General features: G+C 40.9%; 1 protein-coding gene across 2 annotated transcripts; it reads left to right on the forward strand.

The window, feature by feature from the left end:
* Positions 1-2518: 2518 nt before the first annotated feature.
* Positions 2519-13401, forward strand: c6.2 (complement component 6, duplicate 2). 2 transcript variants are annotated; one of them, XM_005725541.1, is made up of 18 exons: positions 2519-2762; positions 3065-3283; positions 3655-3811; positions 4501-4645; positions 4724-4865; positions 5400-5538; positions 7046-7243; positions 7561-7804; positions 8474-8596; positions 8703-8869; positions 8956-9181; positions 9850-10018; positions 10194-10305; positions 10396-10528; positions 10769-10963; positions 11911-11998; positions 12192-12436; positions 12521-13401. In XM_005725541.1, exons 2-18 carry the CDS (start codon positions 3138-3140, stop codon positions 12697-12699), a joined length of 2808 nt encoding a protein of 935 aa, XP_005725598.1. In that variant the 5' UTR covers positions 2519-2762; positions 3065-3137; the 3' UTR covers positions 12700-13401. The 2 variants fall into 2 exon arrangements, with proteins under 2 accessions (XP_005725598.1, XP_005725597.1); XM_005725540.2 differs by having other exon boundaries at positions 3112-3283.
* Positions 13402-14101: the final 700 nt, after the last annotated feature.

Raw genomic sequence — 14101 nt, forward strand, 5'->3', positions numbered from 1 at the left:
ATGGTTTTGTAATGGCTTTGGTGGTGTTTTCAGCAAGGGTGGGTCAAATGTTCCATTGACAAACACTTTAAAGCTGCCATAACGGTTACTCAAGACCCCTGGAAGATGAATACTAACCATTTTCCTGACTTTACCACTGTTTTCAGTTTTACAGTTCCATTAATATCAAGAAAAGTCCAAATCAAACATATTAAAATGTACAAACTATTTAAATAGGAAGGATGCAACAAGAAACGTAATGTCTGGAAGTGTGTCCAGGGGATAAAGCCAGTTGATGTCCATGAACGTTTCTGTAGTCCCATTCTCTGGCAAAGTCACTATTACCCTATAGTAACACTGTCACATTAGAATAAAGTGTTACTCTAGTTTTAAGAAAATCCATCCATCTATTTTCCAACACTTATCTGTGTTTGGGGCACATGAGCAGCGGTCTAAGAAGAGATGCTCAGACTTCCGTCCCCCCAGCTACTTCCTTCAGCTTTTCTGAGGGGACACAGATTCATTCCCAAGCTGGAAGAGACATCTCTCCAGCATGTTGTCAGTATTGCCCTGGGCATAGGGTAGGGACATAAATCAGCTAGGAAATAAACAGCTTTGCTTTCAAAGTAAAGAAATGCATCATAAAATAAAAAATTAAAAGTAAATCATTTTGTCATTTTGCCCTTCATCCTAGTAAAACAACAAGAGTACTGAATCCAGTTTTGTGTAAGAATGATGTCTTTTAATATCTTGAAAAAATATCAAACTTCCTTTCATAATATTATAGTTATAGTTATTTTCCTAGCTGTTGCACTAAACTAAGCTAAGCTGTCAAGGATGTATTTCATTGAGTAATCTGGGATGTTATGCACACTGAAGCCTCTAGGGGACACTAGCATTATCAGTCTAAAAAAATAGTTTTGACGGGAAGAAAATATTAAAAAAGCCGCACACACAAACACGCAGACAAAATCCATATGAAGCATTCTACCAGAGCCATTTTCCTCGCTGAATGTAACGGTCACCTGTGTTGTAAATTAGTGTTTGTGCTATTTATTACTTTAATGTAACATTGGTGGTGTTTCAATTGAGGAATGCGACGTTTTATTTTTGTCAGGCATGTGTTTGACTTGTGTGTAGTTACCGTGTCCTGCAATGTAGAGAAACACAGCTAAACTTATGTACAGCCAATAGGACATTTTATAATATTAATAAAGTTTTATATACAAGATGTTTTTTGTTTAATTTCTAACCTAAAATGTTTTAATATTTTGGGCAGCAGACCAATTTGCTTTCTTTCTATGAATGAAACGATGAGGTGGTAAGTATGACTCCGTGTTCTTAGATTACCTACAAAGCTGAAATCCAGATGTGCTTAGCTTAGTTTGACATAAAGAAACTTGCTAATGCAAGAAAATCCATGTGTCTAGATGATTAAACATAATTGGAGCTCAAATGCTCGTCAGTGAGCCAATTATCAATTTTTTATCAATTTACTACACCAGTAAAAATCTCCTTCTGAACCACCTCCAACAGTGCGAGAGAACAGGGTAAATGGTCTTCAGCCAGGAGCCACCTCTCCCTGCTGGTTCACTCCCTACCGTTCATTTCCTGGACTAAGATCATTGTCCCACAACTTATCATTCCTCTGCAGCCAGAGCCAAAAGCTCCCCTGCTCTGCCTCCTACATAATACCTTGGATAGCTCTTCTCCTACTCTTGCCACCCATGACTCCAAGAGATTTCAGGAAATTCTATGTGGATCTTCCAATGAAACGTCTCTATCCATCTTCCAATGGGAAGATCAATGCTCTCCACTCTGCTTGTTAGCTTGCTGCCAGGAGCTCTTTTCTCTCAAAAGCTGCCTCTTACAGAAACTCAGCTGTACTACGGACCAGAGCATGATGTCTGGATGCAGTGATGTTATGTTGATCTCTCTGGGGAACTTCAACTGCCTGCCAAGGGCTGCTGTAATTTACCAATTACCTCCTAATGACAGAAGGGACCTCAAATGAATGGGACAGCTTGGCACTTTACTTCCCTGTCGGACAAACTTGATCAGCTGCTGGGATGTGATTGGCTGGCCATCTTTTCATCTGGTCTGACATTTGGTCTAACAAAGAGAAGGAGAGAGAACCTACCCAATATAGGTGTCTTTAGACTGTGGGAGAAAATCAAAGTACCCAGAAGAAACCCACATTGGCAAAAGGAGCACATGCAAACTCCATGAATTAAACTTCTCCAATTATACAGCTGAAAACAACGTACAGTATAAAGTTCTGATGTTGCATTTTAGTTTCTCTTATAGTGTTGCACAAGAACTATGTTTGGTGCCAGATTGTGAAAACACTTGGACAACTAAAGAAAGTGTGGGAAGACAATAAGCGTACTCCCCCCTTCGCTATCTATATCTGTTGAGTGTCAAGCACTGAACATCTGGTTTATGTCTGAGCAGCTGGGAAATTCCAGAGCTTTTTACTTCCCGTAACAAGGAGGACTTTATGTGCACTGATTGTTGTGGGGTTTGTTTTTTTTTTTGGTAGTTTAAAGTTTTTGGGCTCTGATTGGTCAAAGTAAGTCCAAATATCAAGCAGGTTTCCAAGAGAAATAACAGTGGGAGGTTTATGATTATTATTATTCCTGCTTTCAGGACCCTCAGAGTCACATTCAGCTCTGCCTGCAGTGCAGAGAGCGTTTACTCCACTTACACTTAACGTTAACATTCAGCCAAACAGGTTAAGTACAGAATTACACTTGCTGAACAGGACATCACTGGCATCACTGGTGAGTCTGATTTTTTTCATGTTTTTGAAGAAATGCATTTTTTTTTTTTTTTAAAGGGAAAATACATTTTGCTGAAAGCTTGCAATTCACCAGTTCACACCTGGTTGCTTTGTTCTTTTATTTCTTTATAGTTTTCACTTACTTTAGTCTTATGTTATATTCATATAATGTGTAAACCACTGTGTGTTAAATATGATAAAGCATGCATTTTCCTACAAGAAAAAAGCTTCTCGCTTGCATTAAAAAGGAATTTTGTCCAATTGCAAAACACCACTTATGATATTTACCTGAATGAATAAAAGGAGATTGGGGACTTTCAATAATGAGCTGGGATATACATCATCTTCAGTGGAGGTGAAACCACTTTGAGTTCCCATGATGGCTCCCTCCAGCAGCTTGGCCCTGCTGCTGCTCCTCAGCTGCCTATCAACCGGTCTGGGCTGTTTCTGCGACCGATACTCCTGGAGCTCCTGGTCTGCCTGCTCCAGCACCTGCAACCATGGCACACAGAGCAGAGCGAGGTGAGACACACACAGAGCACAGACGGTGAAACCAATATAGACGCAAGCGATAGGTGAGAAAAGTGTATGATGCTGAGAAGAAACACAGGTGAGATGCAGCATAGATATCACAAACAGGTGGGACACTCTACAGAGTGCACATGTAATGCCTATTTAATCAAAACAGATAAAATGGCATGCAGAAGTGTCCTTTTTAGGATTTCTTTCAGAAGTTTTGCTTTTTCTTTTGTTTGCTGTTAAAGCCAAAGTAATTGTGCAACACTGTAAATCAAAAATGAATCCCTTTCCTCTCCCATTTTCAACTGCTGTAGAGAAATGCACATGATGCCAGCAGATGCTGCATGTAAAAGGATTTCATGCTTTTTTGACAGGCAGTTTCGGCATGACGAATATTTCTGGAAGAGCAGCTGCTTTCAGTTATGTCAGCAATACGACAGCAGAGCTTGCAACCAGCACGCCTGTCCAATCAACTGCCTGCTCACTGATTTTGGGCCGTGGTCCGACTGCTCGCCCTGTGCCAAGAAACAGGCAAGGAACTCGCAGTCACGGTGTAAAACAGTGACTCTCATCTTAACTCTACATTTTCTCCACACATTTCTAAACGGCCACATTATTGTCCTTGGATTAAATGGACAAAAAAAATGAACGACCAAAATAAGACGGTGTTTTTGAAAGCTCTGAAAAATACAAATAAAGGGTTTTATTTTTAAGAAAAAGCCTTTCATCTAAGAAAATATTAGGTCTACATAAGATTGAGTAACATAGATGAACATTTTTACCAAATAATAAACATAAAAAGAGTTGAATATATATAAAATAGATTTGATCAGCATTTGGGTCATACTGAGGGCTTTAGGTAACCAAATAGTTGGTTACTGGCTAAAGGGTGACTCCATATAATATCAAATATAATATTTATCCATCTGTTACTGTTACAGTATGTAGAGCTATCACTGCTTGTAATAATCATGATCATTGTCATAAAAATATACCTCTATTTGTAATGGCATACTAAGGAGGAGTAATGCTATATAAATGATGAAATGAGCACTTGCCAATGCCTTACTAAGACCTTGATATTGTTTAATAGTGTGATATTTTTATAAAGTGCTGATTTGAGATTGGAGGAACAAATTAGTTTATAATGGAGGAAACTTAAAATCTAATATAATATAAACAGAATGATCACCGGTCTCATTCTCGTGTCACTGGCACAGTTTCGGACCCGGTCTGTCGAGAGGCCGGCTCAGTTCGGTGGATCCGACTGCAGCCCCGAGCTGACAGAGGAGAGGCAATGCTATCCATCCACAGAGTGCAGGATAGAGTCTGTCAACTGCAGGGACAACTTCAAGTGTGATAACGGTTAGTGGTATATTAACATAAATGATATCTACATAATTGCTTCACAGTAAAAGAAATAGCTTCACATTCTTCCTGCAGGGCGCTGCATTAACTCGACACTGACGTGCAACAGACAGAACGACTGCGGGGATAACTCCGATGAGAGGGACTGTGGCGAGTTCACTGTTGTGTGTCCTGTAGAGAAGAGAGTGGCTCCAGGGTCTGACCTGGTGGGGAACGGGTAAGCTAAAGGTCAAAAGGTCACAGCTGAGATCCTGACTCATGTCAGTCCTCTTGCATTCCTCCCTCCTGTGTTCATATATTATGTTCGTCCTCCTCAGTGGTCCAGTCATATTTCTACTTGTAAACAGATAATCACCGTTTTGTTTTGTTTGAGGCTGATATCAAGCTTTGAAAGCAATTCAAATAGGAAAACAAAGCATCTGACGACTTGAAATTTTTGGTTTGTGCATAAATATAGAAGCATAATATTTTAAAAATATCACAGATAAAAAAATCCTTGAAAATTAAATGTTTAAATCTTCACGATAATAGTGAATATCATAAAAACATTTATAAACACAAAACTCTGACATAAAAATGCAGAAAATGCTTTCAGTACTTTTTATTACACTTTATTCCAGTTTATTTATTCAGAAATTTCAATATAAGCCAATAATGACATCGGCCTGTGGATGTACTTTTAGACTTTAAAATTGACTTTTTTCTTACAAGCGAATGAGATTTGACTTTCCCCCGATTTGTGTTCGTGAAGGTTTGATGTTCTCGCCCAGGAACCGAGGGGAGCAGTGCTGGACAACATGTTCATGGGAGGAACCTGCGTCATTGAGAGGCCTCCAAGCACATTACTCTACCACCGAGTTCCTTACAACTTTAAAACTTTGAAGATCAAGGTAGGTCTTGGTATTGGAGTCTTGCATTCATATGGAGCTGTTGTCACTTCCAGGTAAATAATCAGCAGTGACAGTCTTTACAAAGTCGTTTTACTTGTGTCACTAAAGTGGTTGCAATAGAGTTAAATCCTACCCAACTGGCACTTAATGCAAACCAGCAGCAGCCTGATCAAGCTAACACATGCACTGCCAGGTGCATCGAGCAGCCACCTTAAGACATTAACAGTATTTTCAATGTAATCTTTAAAAAGTGGAAAAGCTGAAGTGTTCCCAGCAACTTCCACACTTGTTAGCACCTAAGGAAGCTCACATTGAGTTGTACACAACACTGCTTGACATACGTTTATATAAACTGCTTGTGCAGCACAATGTCATGATGTGACGAACGACCATTGAGCAGCAAGGCTACAATCACTGCAGCAGACACACGAGTTAATGGAGCCTGTTCTTTTATTTTTATTGATCAAAGCTTGACTTTACTAAGCTTAACCCGGCAGTTCTGTGGAGCATTAGTGATGTATACCAGCAGCCCTGTCTAGGTAATTGGTAGCCCTTTATACCGTGCTGCTGATGAGCCACACTTTTCTCAAAACATTCAGGGGTTTTTCCACATTCCAAAAAGGAAGATAAGCCACACAACCATTTGTGCACATTTATAATTAAAGCTTTCAAACAAAAGTATCCATAATAAGTACATTTGTGTTAAAACCCAATAACCCTAGAAATCCCAAATGACACCTAAAACCCCCAAGCGACTCTCCAACCAAACTTCCCACTTGAGTTCTACCAGAACCTTTAAATAGTGTTCAGACCCCCGGGGACACATTTGCTCAAACACATTGTAGAAGGCAAAAGAGAGAACAGGCGCGTGATCGCTACACCACAAATCCACTTACACTAAGATCTATATTCATAATAACTGCGCAAATGCATTACCCGCACTTTTCTAAACTACATAATAATCAACTACATTTGTGACAAGTACTGTCTCTTTAACTTACAGTATCTGTCCACCGTACGCCAAGTAGCCACTCGAGTGCAGAATCACACAAATCATTAAAATGTTCAATAAATAATCAGTATATATTTAAGATCTCTAATGTGTACGTATGTTTCTTGATGTGCGAATGGTTTCCTAAAGTGCAGAGTGCTAACTAAAATGCAAATTTCCCCGAAAAGGCATCTGCTAATCTCTAAAATAAAAATCTAAATTATTCTAGACAAATAACGAAACGCCTCTTTATTACATGTGGACATTAGAAATGATGTACAGTATTTTGTATTGGTACTTATTAAAAAGCACTTTTTGTTTAAACACTGTGTGAAACATTCAATCAAACCACTGCTGTGCTCAGCCCAACAAAACATAACAAAATGTGTTTTAAATGGAAAGGATGGTGCATTGAACGCCCTGCTATGTTACCCAAGAGTTGAACCGGTGCGCCGCCTGTTTTATATGGCAGGGTTTGAAAAGTCCCAGGTAACAGATGTAGTTGTGGTTGTTTAGGTTGGAGAGCCAGAGGACTTCAACACTGAGCCTCAGCCGCTGCACGCCGAGTCCATCGATTTGAAGACCTCCCAAACGACGCCTGGCAGCAGCACGCAATCTCAAGGCTTGTTTTTCTTCCCGATCTTTTTCTTCAGTGCATCGTCTAAGTCGCACTCCGATTCTAAAAGCGAAGCTTTTGAAGCTTCAAAGAAGAAGGTGAGTCCAGAAAACTGTGGGATGCACTCACAAGTTTGACATGATGTAGTTTTGAGAAACCCAGATTCACATTATGCTTTCCCTCATTTTATAATCATAGATGTAATGTTAGAAGGAGAAAGAAAAGAAAAGGAAAGAAAAGAAAAGAAAAGACACGATGTTTACATTGTATAAAAAATGACCGCACTAGTAGGATCTGAAACACAGTCCCCACAAAGATAAATAGGTCAACATGTGTGCAGGAACACATATTTCTTTTTTATCTGTATTTTTCCCCTTATGATCTTCTTATTTATTTCTTGGATGTTCTTCTGTAGGACTCCAAGTTTATCAGAGTGAACCAAGTCCTTCCTGTGTCAACATTCAAGATTCGGGACCCGGGGGACCTCGTCCTGTCACAGCCCTTCTTACAGTTCCTCCACGCCCTTCCTCTCGACTACAACTACGCACTCTACAGGGAAATCTTTCAGCGCTTCGGGACACACTACTACAGCTCAGGGACATTGGGAGGCCACTATGATCTGCTGTACCAGTACAGCAGAGAGGAGCTCAAGAGTTCAGGTACAACAGCACAGCCTGGTGGAAAAAATGGAAAATGCAGCACTGGGCACATACAGTAAACTGAAAAATTAATTAAACACTAAAAACTGGAAAGAAAAAAAATGAAGGAAACACTCAAATACCACAGTACAACACAAAGTCAGTTAAGCTTCAGGGATATCAGATCTGTCCAATTAGAAAGCATAAAGCACTGTGAGGGCATTTCACCGGCTTCAGTGCAAATGAAATTAACAGCAAGTGCACTAGAGGAGCAACAATGAGACATGACATGTCACACAGCCAGAGTTTGACACAATGACTTCCACGTGGTTATTTGTGAATTTTTCTGACCAGTCTGTCAGAAACATCCTTCGGTGGCTCCTGTGCTCACAGCCCAGCACCGTGCCTCTTGACTGGCATTTGCCAGAGAACGCCACAAATATTTTCGAGCAAGTCAAATTTTTTTTTGTACATCTGGTTAAACGAGGCTGAGTAACCATTCCTCCAGTTTTACCTCACTTTCATCCTGACCTTTTTCTTTATATTCTCAACATATAGGGGAATGGGAGAAATACGCTTTGACCTGTTCACTCCTCAGAAACAACACGTTGTTGTCTACAACATAAAACACACAACAGCTTGTTTTGATTTCCTGCATTTCTGCATTTCTTGCTCTTTTTCTCTCTGCAGGTGTAACTGAGGAGAGCGCGATAGACTGCCTGGGCCGAGAGACCACCTGGACTATCATCCTCTACACAGAACACAGGCGTGAAAACCGATGCTCTAACAACCGGATGACTCAGAAATATGAAGGTAACAATAATACTATATTTCTGCCTCACTGCCTCAATAGAGAGCATTGATTTAGTTTCTACCGTGTTATCTTCTTCACTCTTTCCTGCACATTTCTTTTGTCCAGGCTCATATGTTCAGGCATCGGAGAGGTCTTTCTCCATGGTGAAAGGAGGTCGAGCTAGAGAGGCAGCAGCTCTGGCCTGGGAGAGGCAGGGCGCCACTCCGGATAAAATATCCTTCAAGAACTGGGCAAAGTCTGTCCTCGAAAACCCTGCTGTCGTCGATTACAAGGTTAACTGTAGTATTCTTTCCTCAAGCATCACAGAAATAACCACCTACAAAAAATCTTGCACTTACATCTGAGTCGGCGTGTCCAGCTGCTTCCTCTCATAGATCTGGTTCATGGAATTCCTTGCGCTTCCACAAAGAGGAGGCACCTGAGGAAGGCCCTGCAGCAGTACATGCAGGAGTTTGATCCCTGCAAGTGCGCTCCCTGTCCCAACAACGCCAGGCCTGTTCTGTCCGGCACAGAGTGCAAGTGCGTTTGCCAGACTGGCACCTATGGAGCCAACTGTGAAATACGGGCTCCTGATTACACTTCAGGTATATCTGGTGCTCACCAGGTCTAGTTATAAAAACACTGTTGCTGTGTGATGTGGAAATACTTTGAATTTAAAGTGTCCTTAGTGAAATAGCATTGATATAACAAGTGGGTTATTTCACAGTGTTCATTAAAGTGAAAGCCTGGGGGAAGGAACTGCCTCTGTGGCGGCTGGTCTTCATAAACAGTGCTCTGTAGCGTTTACCTAAAGGCAGCAGTTTAAACAATTTGGGAAGATCTGCAGACTTGATTGTCCGTTGCAGTCTGGCTCTGTCCTGATGTACGGCGAAATGAAGCTTGTAGGCTAAAGCGCTTCGAGAGGTCAGTGAGACTAGAAAAGCACTGTTTGACTGGCAGTCCAACATGAAAAGATCCTGATCAGTGACGGAGCTAAAAATGAGGATTTTTTGTTGTTTCTGGTTTTTATTTGTAGACCGAGTTCTGCTAGTCAGTCACATTTTTTTTATTTGATTAAATCCAGAATATCTATTCTAATATGCCCCTCATTTTCTTAGGATCAACTTCTTATTTTGAACTTTGAATAATACTTCAGGAACTGCTAGCGGGTCTCAAAACCTTGAAGCAAACACAGTTAAGATGAAACACAGATTCTAATCAGGTTTTACTAACATTCACACTGGAAACATTATCTGCTTTGCTACATCCACAGAGGCGGTGGATGGTTTGTGGAGCTGCTGGGGGTCGTGGAGCAGCTGTGGAGCCTCCATGAAGAGACATCGGACGAGGCGGTGCAATAACCCCGCCCCTCTCAAAGGAGGACAGCCCTGCAGTGGCCCAGACAGACAGGAGGAGGCCTGTCACATCTCCATCTTCACAAAGTACTGTTTTTATTTTATATTTCAGTATAAGGAAAAGTTCTGTCAACCTTATATCTTCGCTGCTTTTACCCTGACACATGGACATGAGGATACACTGCTGCTCCTGTACAACAGCTGATTGTTTATTTTGACTATTCAGAATTACTGGACGATCTGATTTGTGTCTCTCGTTCAGACAGGAGACCTGTGACAATGATGACGACTTCACGATAGGCTGGAGGGACGAGCTGCCACCTGGTGTGCAGGGATGTCTGCGGCCAAAGAGCCCTGAGAACAGCTTCCTCCGGGTAAAACCAGACACACAAGCTGAAATGCGTCAGATTATGACATGTGCTTTATATAGACGCTCATATCTGCATTACATTATTTTGTGACAGAAAGCGAAGCAGTATTATACCTTTGGTGAGGACGAGGAGTTTGAGTGTGTCACTGGGTTTGCTCTCGACGGTTTTCAGTACATCAACTGCCTTCCTGATGGAAGCTGGAGTCAAATAAGTGGGAGATGCATCAGTAAGTCTGTTTTCCCATTAAACCAGTCCACAGTTATCTTAGTGGTTTGCTACAATAGTCCTTAACGCACAAAAAAATGACAAACTGCTTAAGGATTGTGTGTGTGAATGTGTGTGTGAATGGATGTGTAAAGCGCTTTGGGGTAATTAGGGACTAGTACAGCGCTATACAAATACAGGCCATTTATCATTTACCAAAGATTAGCTGCGCCTGATGTCTATGTGATCCTGTAACCTTTAGGGAAGATTTGCCTTCCCCCTGACATCCCTGACGACACAAGTCTGTCTCCCAGCAAAGACGAGTACAGAGTGGGTGAAGTGGTGCGTTTGAACTGCAATGAGGCGGGACTGCAGCCGCTGCCGCGAGGTTTCTACAAGTGTGGCGACAGTCTCACCTGGGAGCCCCCAATACCTGCTGAACTGCGCTGCACTAATGGTACACTACACTGCTGGAGAAAACGGGGACCCTACTGGTCAAATTCTGATTTCTGACCTGCACTTTTCATTCATGTGTATTATTCATTAGATAAACCTCTGATTGGTTGGAGATACTCACCGGTCAGTGAGAGCAGGTGGTGATGGTTTTAATGAATAAAATGACATACACAGTTCTGAAGCTTTAGCTATTTGACAAGATTTCATTAAAAAACAAAACAAGTTCCAGTAAGCGGCCTTTAAAAGTAAAAAATCGTATCTGATTTGAAGTTTGGCAGAGGTTCCATTCACGATCAGTTGCTCAGTTTTGTGCACCCACAGTGAAAAACCTCCTTTGCAGTTTTTACATTTTCCAAAGCCACCCAGTCAGATAGATTGGAAACTTTGGCAGGACATTCCCAAATGGTCAGAAGATTGAGCCAAAAACTGATTTTCGGTATTTGTCAAAATCTGATTGTCAAACATATCTCTCATGAATTATATCAAGACATTTTGAGCCAGAAAGAACATGCCAAACACAAGGTAGAAGTTGTAATGAGTTTTTGGCAAAGTGAATTTTATTTAGCTATCCTTTATTTATCGATGTATGGAGGCTTGTTGAAAACATTGAAGGCAATTATCTACAAACCGCCGCAGCGCTGGTGGACATCTGGTCGTTTCCCAGAGGAGAACCGTGAACAACAAATTGGCTAAATTTAAAGATTTTGGATTTTTGTGGACCTGTTCTCAGAACTTTTTATCTCAGATTTCAAATGAGAACCACATGTGTAAATGAGCAGTTTTGTTAAAAAATTGGCATATTTACATCAAAATCTTTACACCTTGATCTTTTTTGTTTTTACTTCTGAGTAGTTTAATCTGCTATAAATGATCATATCCATTAACCTGCTGACATAGTTTCTGTGGACAATACTTAGTTTATGCTGTTTCTGTATGTGCTGTGTGTAGAGGAACCATTTGTTCCTGATGTTCAGTGTGGTCCAGGACAGGTACTGCGAAACTCTCGCTGTGTCTGTGTCCCACGGGAGAGCTGCCTGTAAGTATTTACGAATGAACTGGTCACATTTGAATGGATTTTTCCATATAATGTATGCACTTTTACTTTTACAACAATCCTCTTTGAATGTTTGAAATGTGATTGACAGCCCTGTGTGTGTGTGCGTGTGTGCGTGTGTGTGTGTGTGCGTGTGTGTGTGTGTGTGTGTGGGTGTGTGCGTGTGTGTGTGTAGTTCACAGCCGGAGAATCTCTGCATCCTGAACATAGACCTCGGCGTCACAGTGTCAATGTCGCTCTGCTCCTTCCAAGCTGGTCGTTGCCATGGTGACCCGCTGTTCTTCGTCAGCAAAGCTGCGTGCGACGCAGGCACTTTGGACAAATTGGAGTGGGCCATGTTTAGGGCCAACATGTCCTCTAAGAGCTCTGTTCAGGAGCCTTGTGAACTTGACACTTGCTATGAGTGGGAGATCTGCTCTGGTGAGTTTCACCTCACAAGACCTTTAGCCTAACAGTATGAAGCACAAATAACTGACCTAATGTTAACTCACGTCTGTCCCGCAGTGTTTAAGAAATGTGAGTGCAGAGCTGTTCGGGAGTGCCCCAGAGTGAAACAGCACACGTTCTGCATAAAGCTGACCCGGCTCCAGAGGACTCGCAGCATGGACCTTTGCTCTATGGCCGCGCTTAAATGCTCAAAGTACGAGTTTGAAATTCTCAATGAAGGCCAATGTGAGTCGTGATGACGCTTTTAAAGCTTTTCTGCTGCATTATACTCAGCAGCACCTAACACTGAATGTTGTGTTTAAAACTGCATTCAGCACATATAGTTTTAGACCTCGTTGAGCACCACAAACATCAATTTAAAGACATAATAAACAACAACATGGTGTGAACTTTGACATAAAAAAATGATTTTCAAAAAAGAAAGAAATATTACACAGTTACAACTTTTATATCTGGTAAAAGTAAAAAATGAAACTCCATTTCCAGGAAATGTTTATGAGGTTAAGAGGTGCTTTTAAGACTTGCATCATCATAACTTCCTGGTTGAAAAATATCTGCTTCTTCAGTTTACACATTGAGTGAACATGCCTGTGAGCACAAAATTTGGGGGAAAGTTAACAACCTCTCCCAAAGGGGAGCAATAGACTAGGCTGAATTGCAGGTTAGAGTGAAAAACCACGGCGAGCTTCACTGAGCTCACCTTTACTTTGTTCTGAGTCGCTGTAATGGCCTCTGAGTTGCATGCCTCTCATTAGCCTATGAATATCAATAGCCTCACTTTAGTGATACTCTATAATGAATGAAGCAGTTTAAAAAAATCTGACTTATGTGTGAAGGAGGAAGAAAGCAGCAGCAGTCTGTCAGTCAAATCTAATTCCAGGTATTTTTATCCTTGCTAAATGTGCTTCACGTGCAAAAATAAAAACATAAAATTGTAACTTTGTTTTCATTTTCTCCTGCACTACTTTCTCATCCCTTGCCTTTTTTACACTGCAAATTAATGTGACTATATCAAATGGCAGCAACTCCGTGCACTTAGGCAGTTTGACATGCTGAGGTATCAGAATAACTCTCAAAATCAGTAAAGATGCCGAATTAAGTGACATGCAAGGATTTATAGAGAATAATAAAAAAATAGAAAATAGTTAAATAAATTTAAAAAATGACTTGATGATGTCAGAGATCAGAGGAGAATGGCCAGACTATTTTGAACTGAGAGGTAGTAACAATAACTCAAATAACTGTTCACTGCAACGAATGTATGCACAAGACGATGTCTGCATGCACAACATGTCCAGCCTTGAATGAGCAGCAGAAGACCACACCAGGTACCACTCCTGTCAGGTAAGAACAGGAAACTGAGGCTACAGTTCCACCAAAATTAGACAATAAAAGAAAAAACACAGCCTGATCTTATGAGTCTTGATTTCTGCTGAGACATTTCGATGGCTGGGTCAGAATTATGTGTAATGGCTCCACCAACAGCAAAAATAAGTCCTTAGATTGTATGATACAGTAACAAAAACGTTTTATTAACTTTCCGTATGTAACTAAAACAAGCAATTAGATTAAAACATTTGTGTGTACAGTGGGGCAAAAAAGTATTTAGTCAGCCACCGATTGTGCAAGTTCCCCCAC

This window comes from Pundamilia nyererei, unplaced genomic scaffold, assembly GCF_000239375.1.
Source record: "Pundamilia nyererei isolate P.nyererei 1_Seehausen unplaced genomic scaffold, PunNye1.0 scaffold00016, whole genome shotgun sequence".
Lineage (NCBI taxonomy): Eukaryota > Metazoa > Chordata > Actinopteri > Cichliformes > Cichlidae > Pundamilia > Pundamilia nyererei.